Source organism: Heliangelus exortis, chromosome 6, assembly GCF_036169615.1.
Source record: "Heliangelus exortis chromosome 6, bHelExo1.hap1, whole genome shotgun sequence".
Taxonomy (NCBI): Eukaryota; Metazoa; Chordata; class Aves; order Apodiformes; family Trochilidae; genus Heliangelus; species Heliangelus exortis.
The window spans coordinates 29,121,395-29,138,931 of NC_092427.1; the positions used below are offsets into that span (position 1 = coordinate 29,121,395).

At 34.1% G+C, this 17,537-nt stretch overlaps 1 protein-coding gene across 2 annotated transcripts in view; it reads left to right on the forward strand.

The window, feature by feature from the left end:
- The window catches only part of LOC139797731 (sodium channel protein type 3 subunit alpha), a 71,180-nt gene extending 55,026 nt beyond the window's left edge, over positions 1 to 16,154 (forward strand). The window contains exons 22-28 of one of the 2 annotated variants that reach the window (XM_071747477.1): positions 1,806 to 1,928; positions 3,845 to 4,126; positions 7,326 to 7,379; positions 8,549 to 8,686; positions 10,519 to 10,623; positions 11,701 to 11,971; positions 12,832 to 16,154. In XM_071747477.1, coding sequence (XP_071603578.1) covers positions 1,806 to 1,928; positions 3,845 to 4,126; positions 7,326 to 7,379; positions 8,549 to 8,686; positions 10,519 to 10,623; positions 11,701 to 11,971; positions 12,832 to 14,024 — 2,166 coding nt within the window. In that variant the 3' untranslated portion in view covers positions 14,025 to 16,154. The remainder of the gene's footprint in view (positions 1 to 1,805; positions 1,929 to 3,844; positions 4,127 to 7,325; positions 7,380 to 8,548; positions 8,687 to 10,518; positions 10,624 to 11,700; positions 11,972 to 12,831) is intronic. The other variant, XM_071747478.1, reaches the window with a different exon arrangement.
- The last annotated feature ends 1,383 nt before the right edge of the window (positions 16,155 to 17,537 follow it).

Consider the following 17,537-nt stretch of genomic DNA (forward strand, 5'->3'; position numbering starts at 1 on the left):
ATGAGTAACACTTAAAACAAATCATGCATTTGCCAAATGCTGTGGGGCAGCAATGAATCTGTAAGTGGAATGAAATCTTTGACCTTCCTGAAAATGCTCATGATGGATAAAATTCTGATGGCTACAGTTTTTGAACAGTTAGATGCAGCAAAACAGCTCTCCAACTGGGTTTTCTGTATAGTATGTTAAAAGCTGGTCATACTGATGACTTATATAACATTTCTTTATAGAAATGCTATATAAGATTTATAGAGCTAAATTTTTTTTTATAAAATTTATAGATTTTATAGATTTATAAAATAGATTTATAAATAGATTTATAAAATTTTATAAAATTTATAGAGCTAAAAATATTTTGTGCTTTTTGTTAATACAGTGAAAGGATTGAAATTAAATGGTACTCTCAACTGTTTTATTAGTTTTTCAGCAGCAACATTCTGGAAAAGATGAGGGTCACATTATACTAAGATACTAAATGCTCCATGAACAGAGCAAGAAGCAATTGCTGCCCTAACAACTTTGTAATAAAAACAAGAGGAAATATGAAGAGGAATATATTGATGTGTTGGGAAACCAGATAAAGAAAGAGATGTCACATTGTCTTCCTAGACAGTCTTATAGGTCTTTATGTGTATCCTAATATGGTACACTATGATAACATTAGATAATCTGGAAATTAATGAATTAATAGCTAATTAATTAATTAAATGAATTAATTGTTTCAAGGGGGTATTCAGATTATATATCATGAAACCTAAGGTTCTTGTTCAGTGAGTTAGGGAACAGAACTATAGCTTGCAATTATATATTTAAACAAAATGAACTTTGAATATTTGCCAGTAAAAGATCATAAATTAAGAATTATCTATTATGTACATATAAAAAAAATAATATGATTGTAGCACAGGACCATAATTTAAGAAAGGCTACATGAGACACAACAAAGGCTATGCTGGGTCCTATGTCTGAGAGTGTCAAACATGCCTACTGATAATATAGCTTATATCTTTAAAAAAAAAGAAAAAAAAAGAAAAAAAAAAGAAAAAAAAATTCAGTAGCTTCTCAGTAGAAAGAAAGTTTAATACCTGAACACTTAGACTACATGGAAGATAGGATAAGCAGTGTTGGAGGTGATTAGAGCCATATGCCACTAGGGACTTGGAATCAAATCACATAAATAAGCCACTTCACCAAGTAGTACAGAATTCATCTAGATTAAAAATTACTAAATACAAATAAAGTCAATGTGGAGCTATATGACCAGTGATCTAACTCTGGTGACAACCCTGACTGAAGATCTTGAGCAGGGCTAATTGTGACTGCTAAATTTTGAAACATTTTTTGAAACAGACAGTCTAAATTGGAAGATCTGTACACAAAAATGTGGACTTACAACCCTTCAGTTTCAGGAGATTAATGTAAAAATTCTTTCCACCATTTTGAGTTCATTTTCATTTCATCTGCACGCATTCCTATTTCAAAAGAGAGAGACACATTTATTTTCTTGCCTATTGCAATTCTGAAAATTTTATCCTTCACCAACAGTGTGCTTGCACCTGCCTGTTTAACCCTACCCAGCTGTAACAGACATTTAATAGCATATATTCCTTTTCCAAACATGCCTTCATAGGACCTGTTGCCTTTCCAGCAACTATGAGAAGTGTTGGATTGCACCTCTGATACCCCTAAAAGCAAGAATGATGTTCTTCTATTTGTCACTGTTGATCTTTCTTTTGATTCTGTATTTCTTTCAAATAAAACAAAGAACAACTTTTATAATAATATTTTTTTCTGTATTTTTATAGGTCTCATTGGTTAGTTTAGTAGCCAATGCTTTGGGCTATTCTGAACTTGGTGCCATTAAGTCGCTTCGGACATTAAGAGCTTTAAGACCTTTAAGAGCCTTGTCACGATTTGAAGGAATGAGGGTGAGATGAACTGGATGAGTCTGAATAAATGTGTGAATACAAAAATTAATGTAGAAGTGTGACACTCAACTCCTGAATGGGGATGCATGCAAAAATGTGCGGAAAAAAGGCCTTCCAAAATGTCCCTAGAGACAAGACATGTAGTGCTTGTGTTTCCAGATTAGATCTCGAGCTCATTAAATTTGCCTGCTCACTGCTGCAAAGTTGTGCTATCCAGTCCCCTTGACTTTCAAAATTTCCATTGATTTGTGGGCCTATAATTGACAAGTAAAAGGACATGAGAAATTTTAGAGCAGGGGACTGGGGTCCTTTTCTCTGGTTAAGCTGGGGACTTTTATAAGTTTCTAATAACTTTTATAAGCTTCTGAATTGACTTTGATTCTGTGCTAGATTGTCAGCATGGAAGAGAATTAGCCAGAAAAACAAAACCAAAATAAAACAAAACAAAAGGTAAAGAAGCTGACAACAGTGACACCCCAGAAACCAAAGCTTCCCTGTAGCTGCCTCCCTTTCTACCTGCCTGAGGAAAATAATCCCACAATAAATGCTGTAATATTAGGGAAAGGTTCTCTGACCAGATACCTGAAATAAGGATGGTGTTGGAAGGATAGAAAGGGAGAAATGGGGAACAATTTTTTCAGCTACTGTCCTTTACTTCATATTAATGCATCTGCTGCCTTCTTACCTCTCCTACACAGCTAAATCATTCCTGTTGAGGAAATTATTATTTTCATATTTTGCCAATCTGACACACACATGAAATCAAACCCAAAATATTGCAGCCTCTCTGCTGAAAATTCAGACTATTTCCTGGAAAAACTGATTTATACAAAACTAACAAGGTAATATTATTGAGAAATCTCATTTTAATCTTTCACCTCAAAATACTCTGATGATCCAATGCATGTTAATAGCTTGGTCACAGGTCGTAAACTGACAAATAAATAGTGTGGTTCCTGTCTGGGTTGAGGCCACTGGTGCTCTAGAGGTGGCCACGCTAGCCAGAGTAGGAAAGTGTGTTCTGTGGCACATTACCATCACCACAGTTTTACATTATTTGCATTGCAAACAACACATAAGTCCCTATCTTGGAAAAAGCTCTACTGATCTTAGACTATTTTGTCAAACTTGTGAACTCAAACATACTACTATTTTCAAAACCAGACAAGAAAACCTCATGCAACTTCTACTGATTTGGTAGAAAATTATTGGCTGATTATCTTTAGCTCTCTTTTAGTTCAGTGACAAGAAAATTTTTGTCAAGGGACCTAATCTGATCCTTTGCTGCCACTTGCCCATATACAGTAGCTCAACAGTATTAAATGCAGCAAATTAAAAAAAAGAAAAAGGAACCTAACTTATTAGTGAAAGAGCAACTAGAGTGAGCCAGGCAATTTAAAACCAAGACATGCTTAACTACTTTACATTGAAAGTAGATGCTAAAATACACTGGTATCAGTATATACATAAAGTTTCTGACAATCAGATCATTACTAATGATAGCTTTATGTGCAGACATTTTTAAGTTTTCTACATCATCATTCTTTGACCTTTTCCTGTTTTATTTTCTGTTTAGAGATTTTGATTTGTATTGTTGGAATTTAACATTTTTTTCTCTCTTTTTCTCTAGAGCACACAAATTCTAAGAATCCATCTTGCTACTAACAGGTTTTCTTTTGATTTTTGAGTTTTTTTGAGACTTTTGCATTGTCTTGGTTTCCATATTATTTTATTTCTTTCTTTTTTTTCAATCTCATTAGTGATTTTTATTGAATCCTAAATAACATTTACCCCATAAATTTGTAATGTAATATTTTAGCTGTCCATTCCATATTAATACTGTTTTAACATTTTAATAGTATTTTTATTTTTCTGTTCATAAACTAAGTGGTTATTTTGTCTAATTTGTATACTAGGTGGTTGTAAATGCCCTTATAGGAGCAATTCCATCTATCATGAATGTATTGCTGGTTTGTCTTATATTCTGGCTCATCTTCAGCATTATGGGAGTAAATCTGTTCGCTGGCAAATACTATCACTGTGTCAACACCACAACTGGTGAGATGTTTGATGTCCGTGATGTCAACAACTATACTCAGTGTGAGGAGCTTATAAAAAACAATCAGAGTGCCCGATGGAAAAATGTGAAAGTAAACTTTGATAATGTAGGAGCTGGATATCTTGCTCTGCTTCAAGTCGTAAGTAAATTTATGCATTTTCTTTTTGCTCTTCTTAAAAAAGTCTAGGAAAAATGGGCAGGTTAAGTCTATTAAGTAGTGGAATAATTTTTCATAGCAATGACATACACAAGTCTATTGCGCTGTTATCTGTAATTTTTGTATTAATGATAGCAGAGAAACTTTCCATTTCAAAGCTAAGGAACACGGTCTATCAATTATGATAATGTGACAATAATAAGTGAAAAAGATACAAGAATCTTTTTAGTATTGCACAATATAAACTTCAGTAATGCATTTCATGAGTCTTGCCATGGTGGACAAGGATCAGATGTCTCTAATTATTAAAAAGGTTTCTCTTCTCCTTTATGAGCTCAGTTACCTTGTAAGACAGGAGGGCAGACAGCAGCTTGAAAGAGGGCAGACATCCTGACTGACTGGTCTGAAACGAGCAACTACTGCCAATTCCTCCCACATAATCTGTTCCTCCATATCACTACACATCCACAGCAACGTTATTTCACAGTCATAATCCATTAATCTAGGAACTCTGGCACTGTGGAATAATTTTTCTTTTATCAACAGCCTGGTCAAGGTAGAATGGATTTTTCTTTATGTCTATACACATCAAAGGAGCCAGATTGTGAGTTAGATCATAAAAATATATCATCTGATGTCTTTACTGCTGGTATTTGTTTAATAGGGGCTTCATTTTCCAGACCTGGAAGGAGTTTAGAGAAAGGAATTGTAAATAATAGAAAATCTGACATTGGGGTACCCAGTATTTCACGTACCATGGAGCCAATTCTTTCCCTATCATTATCATAATATTTATTTAAGAGGTCTAAAATCCCGAGAGAAACAGAAGCTGCCCATGGGAAGAATGTGGATAGGTATTGACAGACAGATTCTAAAGGAGTATTACATCTGATTATTCACATAACACACTTCCTTGATGCTTGCAGATAAACAGCACTTGCTACTAAAATAAATGTTCCATTAAGAAGTACATGAAACTACAAAAACCTGTACAAACTGTCATTAAGATGGGAAAATATGAAATATTTTTGTAAAAAAAATAACTCATTATTTATAACTATCATATTCCATTAATCCTTGTTAAAGAATCTTCATAGTATACTAAGTAAATATCATGTTACACACAGTATTATCCATGTGAAGTATTAGATGTTATGACGTGGCATGGCATATTCATTTTATTAATTATTGCTACTTTGATACAAAGTCTGTAAATTTTATTGCCCCTTTAAGTACTTTTTCTGTGAACGGTGTTACAAGAAAGTCTTTGTTCTACATACTGAGCATCCATTTTATTTATGCTAGAGCAATAGAGACCCTCGCTCTTTACAGGCTCTTTGGTTTAGAATGTAGCTTCATCAGAAGCTGATATATGACCAAAACAAAAAACAAGAATTCAAGCAATTACTTTTAGATCTGTAGATCAGTTGTCTACAACCTGACATACAGCTTCACCATATTAAAAGATGTAAGAAATGTTATGGGGTTGCTACTACTCTGATACTACCAAGTTACCTATGTTTGTCACTTCTGTCCTGAAGCAGATCAATATCCCTATCTGAACCCAATTTCAAAACTAACAACCTGTCTAATTTTTTTTCTCTCTAAAATCAATGTAACTTTCATGTGCTGAGTAGTAGTACTGAATGATGATTTTAATTCTAATTCCCTGACCTCAGATCTCATTGCTACCCTCTTACCAGAGATTAAAACGAACTATCTTATTACCAATACTTGCCTCTGAAGTTGTATAAGCAAAACTTTTAGTCTCTTGAAGCTGTGTCTGAGTGTCACCCATGTCACCCATGCAGACAGTGTTAATCTTTAATTACTACATAACTACTGTGGACCTTTTGTTCTTCTTTTCCTTTATTTCTTTTTGTTCTGATTTTTCATTATTTTCCTTTTCAAATATTTCCTTCCACCCTTTATTTTTCCTGCAGAGATTAAGGGATCCTCAAGTTTGTATCATGTCACCTCTTCAGCTGGTTGTCTACACTAACATTCTCTCTCCACTCTTCTGTATTTCTTGCTCTTACCAAAGTCCATTCCTCTTCTAGTACTGCTATGCAAAGTCCACCAAATGTCTGTCAATTATCAGCTGAGCCAGAAAGATCTATGAAGCCTGGCTCCAAACAGACCTTCTTAGTAAATTCGTATTGCACTGCAAGATTCAGGACATGAACACTCCCAGAGCACAAGCTTTGTGCTGTGAAGATAGCAACTAAATCAAAGCACCAGAGCTCCTTCTGGCAAGCAGAGATGAAAATATACTCCTTTGGAAGGTTCCACTCCTGAATCTCCTCAGGAGAGATGCTCTTCATATGTTCATTTAATAGGATTTTTAGCTCTTTATTTTCTGTATTGAGAATAAGCTTTGAAAACCTTGACTGAAACCAGCTTATTTTGAGTGAGCTGTAACCCTGGGCCAGCATTCACAGCTTCAAGTACGTCACAGCAACCACTTGGTGCTACTCAGAAAGCACACATTTCTTATCCATGAAAATCACTTCCTTAGAGGACTGATTGCACATCTTTTTTACTCTTACACTTCCTAAACAAAGTCTCCATGGGAACTCAGCCCTAAGTTTTATAAAAGTTAATCACAGCTCTTCAACAGTTCACTTTTTCATCTTCTGTGAATCTTATGCCCCAAGAACCAATGTATATTTTAATTATGAACAGTCTAGCCCTTTTAGTTACACAGTATTAAAACATTTCTAAAAATACCATGGCAGTTTAGCTCTAGCAAAAACATTCAGATGCATGTTGGTATCTGTCCAGAAGTGGTATTGCTGACTGCATCAATTCATGCTGTAAACTTCATAAAATGGCTGTCACCATGAATGATTCTGGTAAATTTTACCTGACCAACTCCAGCATTAATATGTATATGAGTCTAGCATTCTTCATCTGCAAAGTATCTGCATTTCCAAACATGTTGTGCTCTTGCTGAAACCTTTAGAGCCTCATTTTTAATAACTGTTGAATATGTAAAAATAATGTCTACAATAACCGTAGTATTACTAGGAAAAATATCTTATTATGCTCATGTTATTAAATGTGGTTTATAAATTTAGATAAGATTTTATTGAAAGGTACCATCCAAATTCTGTGAACCAGTTATTTTCCACATTATGAATTTTTATAGGAAAGATAAACAGCTGGATTTTATTTCTAGGCTACTTTCAAAGGATGGATGGATATTATGTATGCAGCTGTTGATTCACGAGATGTAAGTGTAAGACTTCTAAAGATCATCTGTTTTTCTTATATAGATCTAGAACTGCACGTACAATAATGTTAAGAATTATAATCTGCACCAACACATGGTTTTTCCAGATACATTTAGTCTAGAAAGAAACTTACATTTACTTTCATGAATTTACTTCTTTACTGCTTTTTTTTTTAAGTTAATGATAATGAAAAACACACAAAAAAGGCTTTTTAACCACTCCCTATAGTAACCATGACTATAAAATAATTTAAGATTACATAACTTAGTTATTACATATTGAATATATTAATCTTGTTTTATAGTTTATAATTGTGCATTTCACTGTTTCTTTAGGATGAACTTATGTTATCTGGCTACTTAAATATAATTAGGTTTTGCCTTAAGTTTTCTAAGGATTAGAATTTTATCTTGGCTACAAAATAAAAATTGTTTACCTTGATTAAAAAAAGTGCAAAACAGATGCCTGAACTAGTTCTATACAGCATAGATATTAGTGACATTAGTGATAACTGTCATCAGACAGTGCTATTCATCTCCCAGAGCAATATATCTGCTTTAATTAACTTCAGCATTTCTAAACTCCACAGTTCAGAATTCTACTCTGCAGTAGAGGGGCTGGAATTGAGATGTGGAAACCAGAAGAATAAAGCCAATAGCAAAATCCTCCTTAGAAATTTGCTTTAATTTAGTGGATTTCATGAAAGATATACTCACTAGAAAACCATCTGTTCTTAGATGTATGTAAGAACACTCATTTATGGCCAAAATTGTTCCAGGGAGATTTATGTTGATATAAAATTGATTGATTCTGTTCCATGAAAATATACTGCACATACTATAAAATATTTCAATTTGTGCTTTCGAAAATTTTAAGTACTAATGATGACGCTCAGTCCCACATTACTTCTTTATATATAAGGAACTTTGTTTAAATGTACATATATAAATATACCAGAGTGCACATTTACTTTAACATTCCATATGAGGAATCACTCTGTCAGCTTCCAGTTCTTGAAATCTTGACTGGAATGGACATTTTGAGGTTTTTTAATAACTGAGTGCAATTGATAGCTTTTCTGCGTGAGGCAGCATATAGCTATTCACAAATTATATGCATTGTTTTTCACGTTATTTTCATGGATAATAAAATTTATGATATTTTGCAGGTTGAAGATCAACCCAAGTATGAGGACAACTTGTACATGTATCTTTATTTTGTCATCTTTATCATATTTGGATCATTCTTTACCTTGAACCTTTTTATTGGCGTCATTATAGACAACTTCAACCAACAAAAAAAGAAGATAAGTATTTAAAATGTTTCCATAGTGCTGTAAATTATTAGCTATTATGAATAATAACTTATTTATGTCAAGATAATATAAAATAATTGTTATTTCGAGTCGAATAAAAATGTCTCTTTTTTAAGATAACTTGTGTTATAGCTGTGGATGTGATTTTGACCTTTGCATGTCATCACTTTGAAGAGTGAAGAGGACAAATTATGAGTCATTTCATAATAATTTGCGAATTGTATAAAAGCTAAAATAAAGATGCAGAAAGGGAACGTGCATCATTCTTTTGATTACATGTAATATTATCTGCCATGGAAGAGTTTCTTTTTAAATTAACTTTAGAGAATTAAGATAAACTAATTTTAGTTAATCATATAAGCTGCTGACACTTAATGAAGACATTGTGTCTGCACAAGGCCGTAATAAGGCACTGTGCCCGTACAATTGATTAAATACAGACCTCACGTGAACAGGCATACTGGTAAAAAAATACTGGTAAAAAAGTAGTGCTATTTTCCTAACACTTCTGTGAGAAATTAGATTAACTTGTTAGACACAAATACAACCTACAATTTATTAGCAATAATAAAGCGAAAGTAAAAAAGTAAAGATATTTTTTCTGCATATATTTGAGATACATTTAAACATTTGACATGTTTAAAATAATCATATTGATAATGCATAAAGTTTAATTTTAAATTATTTTACAAATCTAAAACCACAAATAATCACATTAAAAATATTTTGAAGCCTCATAATCCTTAGCTTTCAGCTACCCTAAGAAATAGAACCTCAGAATCATTCTAAATCTTTGTATGCTGTGAAAACACAGTTTCATATGATTTGGTTTTATCCAAATACAATTACAAACAAAACGCAGCAGTACCAAACAGCTGTGGTGAAAGTCAACAGTGAACTATATAAATTTTTCTTTGTGAAAATATTCTTTACCTTCTTAAAAGAGACATAAAGACGTTGGAGGTGACTTCTTCAGTTTCTATCAATTATTCCATGCTTTGGGCTTTGACACCCAGTTTAGCAGACAGTGACTTGGACATTGTGTTTCTATCTGACTTAGTTCAGACGTATCAATAAGAACAACTTACATTATACTGAAATTCAGTCAGTCAATTGCACATCTGACTGGCACCTTTTGCATCTGCAAACAAAACGTAATTTGAGTTAGTCAAGGTTACTGTGGTGTTTTAATTAATAACTGATAATCATGCCATAATAATGCTGTCAGTGTGGTTCCAAAGAATGTTTATCAATATGGTTGTAGGCGCTTTATATATGTAAATAGAAATATACATATATAAATCATAATAATAGCATGATTTGGTCTACTTTTCTAAAATTTCTATCAAAGGTGATTTTTTTTTGCTGTCATTAAAAGCCTCAAATGGGACCCAAATACTCTCCCTTGAACACAACTTGTACCTCTAAGTTATCCCACTTTTGGACCTGGCTAGTTTTAATACTAAGTTGATCTACAGTTTAGGATATGTAGGGCACTAGACAGACTCCATGAACTAAACATATCCTAATCGGTGTGGTACTTAGCAGCATCCATATAGTAAGAACCATTTTAGTCACATCAGAAAAGTAAGCATGAAGGTATTGGAAAAATTCTATCATCAGCCTAAGAAGTCACCAGTAAGGGTTTCTTTCTTGTGTGTGTTAGGAATGCATATGAGCATCCACACTATAAATACCAAGCCCCCCTCCCCCTAATTTTGCTATTATCAAATATAAATATAACATTTTATTACAGAGAGATATACTGTAGTTAAATGTATGTGTGGGCATGACAGTAATTAGTTTTGATATTATTTCTGTACTTTGGAGGTCAGGATATATTTATGACGGAAGAACAGAAGAAATATTACAATGCAATGAAAAAACTGGGATCTAAAAAGCCACAGAAACCTATACCAAGGCCAGTGGTAAGAGCAATTTGATTTTAATAACCCTAATATTAAGTACTCATTTGGGAATATGATTTTAGCTAACTAAAGAAGGTTATATTCTAGAAAAAAAATATTTCTTCCATGGTATTTCATCTAAAAGCATACACCATGAAGTATGAATATGATTTTTAATTTTCATGAACTTCAGATTTAGTAAGTTTAATGTTATGAATTTTGTAATTCCCTGCTAAATCCTAGAGAAGTACAGTTGATTGGATCATTTATTGGTTCTTGTTCCCCATGGATAAACTTGATATTCTGGGTTTTTTTGTGTTTATCCTCCAAGAGAATCTGTAGGAAATGGGGATGAACTGGCCCTTGGTGCTGAAGATGGAAGGGGGTAGTGGTCACCTAATGTGAAAGAGTGAGAAAAATGCAGATAATCTGACAGAATAAAAGAAAAGATCCCCAGGGGGTAAAGAATAAACTAAGATAAATTTTTCTCTTAAGAAACTACCCTGTTATTTATTGAATTCCTACAGTGTTTGGAATAATCAAAATACTTGCACATAATGCACTGAGTGGCTAAAACCAGTCTTTCTTGGGAGAGATACATGGCAATAAATATTTAACTAAATATTAAAGGAAAACTAGGATATTGCAGTCATGGTGTGTTTGAGACATGTTACTTTAGTGATTCAATGATCTCACCAAGGACAACTGGTTTAAAGAAGAGAGAGACAGCTCTGGGGGTTAGTAATCTAAACCCAGCTAAGAATGAAGATAAGAAAACGAATTTCCATTTGTCTGGTATTCTTGATGGGTTTTATGTTGTATCACCTTTTTTACACTAATAAAATCAATTCTCAATAATATTATTTTAATATTGCATTGTTTCCCTTCCTGTTTCTTAAGCCAACCATAGTATAGATTCTTGATCCACTCTAAGAGGATGAGACACAAACCAGCATGGGTTTGGTATATATCAATAGATATATTGTGAATGGGTCTTGCTCCATGCTCCTAAATATTGCAGAAACTTGCTTTTCCATTTGTCGTTTGTAAAGACATATATTTTTGGAATATAAACTGTATTCCATCTTTGTTTTGCAGAACAAATTCCAAGGCATGGTCTTTGATTTTGTAACCAAACAAGTATTTGACATCAGCATCATGATACTCATCTGCCTTAACATGGTCACAATGATGGTAGAAACAGATGACCAGAGTAAAGAAATGGAAATAATTTTATCCCGGATAAACCTTGTATTCATTATCCTTTTTACTGGAGAATTTGTCCTGAAATTGATTTCACTTCGTCATTACTACTTCACTATAGGCTGGAATATTTTTGATTTTGTGGTTGTTATTCTCTCCATAGTGGGTAAGAGCAATTCCTTTTCAAGAAAGAGCTATTGGGAGAGAAAGGGAACATTTGTTTCAAGAATGTTATAATACAGAATATGAAATATTCTGTTTCTTATAGTACTTACATGTTAAATCAGACCTTCAGACTTTATGGCATACAGTATATGAAATGTTCAAGTAAGATTTTATCTCTCCTGTTAGATTCACTGTCATCTTCCAAATCAAAAGACATAAAGAAACTATTTGGCACATTAAATTAACAAGTACAAATATAAAGAACATTTAGAAGTATATGTGAACTAACCACAAATTTGCTTTCAGTACTAAAACTAAAAAGTATGTGAAGGGAGTGAGATTTTTCATTGCTTTTGCTAACTAAGGTCTTGCAAGGTGCAAATGAGATGTGTGACAAAGTCTAAGTCTTAAAGGGTGGTACACCTGAGAGAGGCTGTACTGATACAGAGTAGATTCTCAGGTCAGAAAAAAATCACTGATTTGTGGAAATCAAGCCAATATAGTCTTTCAGAAAAAACAGTGGTAATAGGCTTAGCTTTGAGAACTAATCCTATCTAACACAGAAACTTATCTTTCCATGCTGTTTTAGGCATAACTGAAAGCTTGAACAGTTATTAGCTACCTTACCACAAGCAGTCTTCTTTCTTTTACTTATTTCCCTTCTCCTAGATAGCATTTCAATGTACGGAAGGCGCTTTCATTTTAATATCAGCTTTTAATGTAATAACTTGTATGATTATTTCCTATAATATAGACTCCTTATACTGATTATTTTGGAGAAAGCAATAAAAATCTTTCGATAGGTAATGAATGAAAAAAATTTAAATTATATTTTAAATATTCACTTTTTTTTTCCTCTAGGTATGTTCTTAGCTGAGATGATTGAGAAGTATTTTGTATCCCCCACACTATTCAGAGTCATCCGACTTGCCAGAATCGGCCGAATCCTGCGTCTCATTAAAGGCGCTAAGGGAATCCGCACTCTGCTTTTTGCTTTGATGATGTCTCTTCCTGCTTTGTTCAACATTGGTCTCCTGCTCTTCCTGGTCATGTTTATTTATGCGATATTTGGCATGTCCAACTTTGCCTATGTTAAGAGGGAAGTTGGGATTGATGACATGTTCAACTTTGAAACGTTTGGCAACAGCATGCTCTGCCTGTTCCAAATTACCACATCTGCTGGCTGGGATGGTTTGCTTGCCCCAATTCTTAACAGTGGGGAGCCAGACTGTGACCCTAACAAAGATCATCCAGGTAGCTCTGTCAAAGGTGACTGTGGGAACCCTTCTGTTGGGATTTTCTTCTTTGTCAGCTACATCATCATCTCATTTCTGGTAGTGGTGAACATGTACATTGCTGTGATTTTGGAGAACTTCAGTGTTGCTACTGAAGAAAGCGCTGAGCCCTTGAGCGAGGATGACTTTGAGATGTTCTATGAAGTCTGGGAGAAGTTTGATCCTGATGCAACACAATTCATAGAATACAGTAAACTATCAGACTTTGCATCTTCATTAGATCCTCCTCTTCTTATAGCGAAACCAAACAAAGTCCAGCTTATTGCAATGGATCTGCCCATGGTAAGCGGGGACAGAATTCACTGCCTTGACATCTTGTTTGCTTTCACAAAACGCGTTTTGGGGGAAAGTGGGGAGATGGACGCCCTCAGAATACAGATGGAAGATCGCTTTATGGCAGCCAATCCTTCAAAAGTGTCCTACGAACCAATTACAACCACATTGAAAAGGAAACAGGAGGAGGTATCTGCTGTCATCATTCAGCGTGCTTACAGGTGTTACCTTTTAAAGCAAAAAGTTAAAAAGGTGTCCAGTATATATAACAAAAATAAAAACAAAGAAGGAGATGGACCAGTTATAAAAGAGATAATTATTGATAAACTAAATGGGAACTCCACTCCAGAAAAAACAGATGAGAGTTCCTCTACAACTTCCCCACCTTCTTATGACAGTGTAACAAAACCAGATAAAGAAAAATATGAAAAAGATAAATCGGAAAAGAACTACAAAGGTAAATATGTCAGGGAAAATAAAAAATAAAGATCTAAGAATTTTGCTTGTAGGACAATTTGTTTACAGTCTTAGAGAATCAACTGTACTCCTGCAGGAGGTGAATGCCAAACTGACAGTTTTTACACATATATATGTGTGTGTGTGTGCGCGCGCGTGTGTGTGCATATATATACAATATATACATACTTAAGGTCAGTGCCTATAATAAAACAGTGAACCTTCATCATCAAACTGTGGCTCTGCGAATCAGGGTAACAAACTTGACAAAAGGTTACTGTTTTCACTACAGCTGACACTGCTAAGAATGAGGGGAAAAGTGGCTCCACAGAAAAGGGAGCATGAAATGGGTACAAAGTGATACTTTTTTGTTTCACATACTGCAAAACACATAGACCAGTAATTCTCCTCACTGTTTGTAATGCAACTGCTACATTTGTCATATTTTTACAAAATTAGTATTAGTGTATTTATCATTTTTAATTCTCAAGTTGTTTCCTATTATATGTGACTATTTTTGTAATAGGTTTTATGTTGGGGAAAGAGGAATGAGGACCAGGTGTTCTACTCTCAGATTCTCTATAATGTACAGATAGAAATGATGTGCATAAGCATGCTGCACTCATCAATCATGCATAAATAAAAATATGACATTGCACAAAGGTAAAGATTTTAAGAACTTCATGTTCCAGGGTTGTTCTGAAATTTGTGGCATTCTAACTACTTGTACAGCTGCATCCATATTCCATGCATCCAGATTAATGTGCCTGGAAAGACCCATCTAATTTACAGGAATCTGCAATTACTTATTTTTATGCAAATCATTAAAACATGAACAAGTTCTTGGTTTTGTTAAAATATTCACAGCTTAAAATAATGTGCAATTTCTGCACTGGAAAAATAGTGTCACCAAAATATATCTGGGACCTCTTTTTTTTGTTTGTTTTGTTTTGTTCTGTTTGGTTTTGTTTGTTTTTAAGCAGCTCAAATATTTTCCTAGGCTGTTCTTCAGTTACTGTCTTCTCTCATTACAGCCAACATCTGATCAATCGATAAAATATTATTTCCATGTAAATATTAATGCTATACTGTTGCACAAAGTTGAGCATAGAATTAAACAGCTTTGCTACATTGAATTGCATCAGATACGTTCCACAATATGGGTAATGTACAAAAGCTCAACAGGAGAGGTGGTATTCTGGGTCATATAGAGAGTGGAGAGTATCACTGATGCATGACAATGCTTTTGCTGCTGTATCTTGCTCCTTCCACTGTCCACAGTCTCCAGTTTAGGAAGCCATGTGTCAGTGACAAAGTGAATAAAATTTCACAACCCAGACCTCATTCTTTCAAATCATTAAGCAATAGTTTGCTGCTATTCATGAGCTTCTTTAGTTTTGCATTTTAAATTTTAAGCAACTACTTCATGGTGTAGAATCAGACTGTATAGGCCATATTGCAAACTGTTTAACCTGCTGAAAATGTGGTTAGTATATTTAAATAATGTAAAGAAATACTATTTGGCAGCAGTTTTGTATATAAGAGAAGTGTCTTCAGGTTTAGATCACTGTTTCTTATATTTCTTTCCTCATTCACTTGGTTTACTTTCTAACCACAGTAATTTCAAACAGGCATCATCACACTATAGGAAAAAAGACAGAGTATTTGGAGACTATCTTGGTTTAATATCATATTTGCATATATTTCAATATGAAGAACATCATGTAAATCTGAAACCCAGCTTCTTTACAAATAGTTATGTCTGATAAAAGACACAGCAAGGAACTATAAGGGGAATGTGCAAATATCTGGTGCTGTTTGTACCAGAAGTTACAAGACAGTCTTATTGTTCATTAAGTCCTTGCTATATTAGTCTGTTTACATAGCCTATTCTTATTCTTTCAAAACCACACTGCACTAGACTTGTAAAAGTAGAATTCACAATATTTCCCAAGAACAAAATGGCACATTGGTATAATCACGGATATCAGGACATTTTGTGTTTCATACACAAGCTAACATTAAACGTAGAATCTTTATTTTACAAATGCTTTTGACTTGTAATGTGTTGGTGAATTGCATGCAGGAAATTGTTATCATAAACAATGTAAATGATATTACAAATGAGCCAAAAAAATAAAGATTTCATTTTTTATGGTATTGATTTTTCTTTGTGTCTGTCCTTCTGTTGGTTAAAGAAAGAAAAAAACTGGCTTTGGTACAAATAAAGAATTCTTTCTTTACCACTATAGATAAATACCTTTTTCTTCATATTTTAACTCTTTTATATAAAACAAGTTGAAAAAGTTAAAATCTGTTAACCTTGATCACACCCCATTTATTTCAACTTCTTTGTTACTAGCATAATGTCTGGGGATAACACAGGACACTTACTCACTCTGCCCTAACTTTCTGTAAATACTCAGGAGCCCTTCCAAACCATAAAGGCACTGCTCCATACATAGGGTATTGTTTTAATTTGCCACATCACTGCTGCCAAGGCTGCCCACGCGTTACAAGTCTTAAATATGCAAATGAACCCTCCAACAAAGTTCCTGTGTTTGATCCTGTACCACATTAAGCCAAAGGGCTCATCACAAACAGATAAAAATTATAAGTGATAATTTTTATTCCAGCAAGTCTCAAAAGTAATAAACACCATTTTACTTCATCTCACAAGGGAGGGCCTGCATTGAAATTTAGCTGTGTTGTGCTCATAGTCATAATATCTCAAAATTACACAGTAGTGTTTGACTTCGCATGGAGGTCTTCATGCTGTTCAAGGGCAGAAAGACATGGTACAGTGAAACACAGTATTATCTGATTGAGTTTAAAATATTATTTCAAAATTAGCAGTAAGTAGAATATTCCTGGAGTGAAAACACTGGCATGTTTTCAGTGTTTCTTTCATCTGTGAATATTATGTCATATTAGCCATACTTATGCTAAATAGTAAATAGTTTGGATAGCCAGGAAATAACTGATGGAATACAGTCAATTAAGATGTCTAATATGATGAGCATCAGCAGTCACTGCAGTAGAGTCTTTGAGCTGGTATGCCATGCAATGGGAAAGCTGTATTTGCTTACATGAATGGCTAGGGTTCTGTAAAAATAAGAATACTGCACCCAGCTTCATTACCAAACACTATATATGAGAAAATACTGACAATACTTTAAGCCTGGACCAGCTGAGGGTTTTGGTTTAACCTGGACTGGAAACAGGCTCACTGCTCTGGGGGCATATATGTCCTAATTACTCTTTACAGCTTCTGTGAAGTTCTTTTTACCTTCTACATATTCCCACAGAAATCAGTAGAGTTTCTATAATTTAAATCTCACATTACACACTCCTCTCCTATGCTTCCAGAGCATTTGAACAGAAACACCACTTGAAAGAACTCCCTACATGTTGCCAGGCAAGCCAGTAGTGATGGTTGTCCCAGTCAAGCACGGTTTTATACTCCCAACACTTTGTGCTTGCTGTCTGTCTCCATAGTTTCAGCCAACAAAGAAAAATTCCTTCTTGGTTGCTAAAATCCTC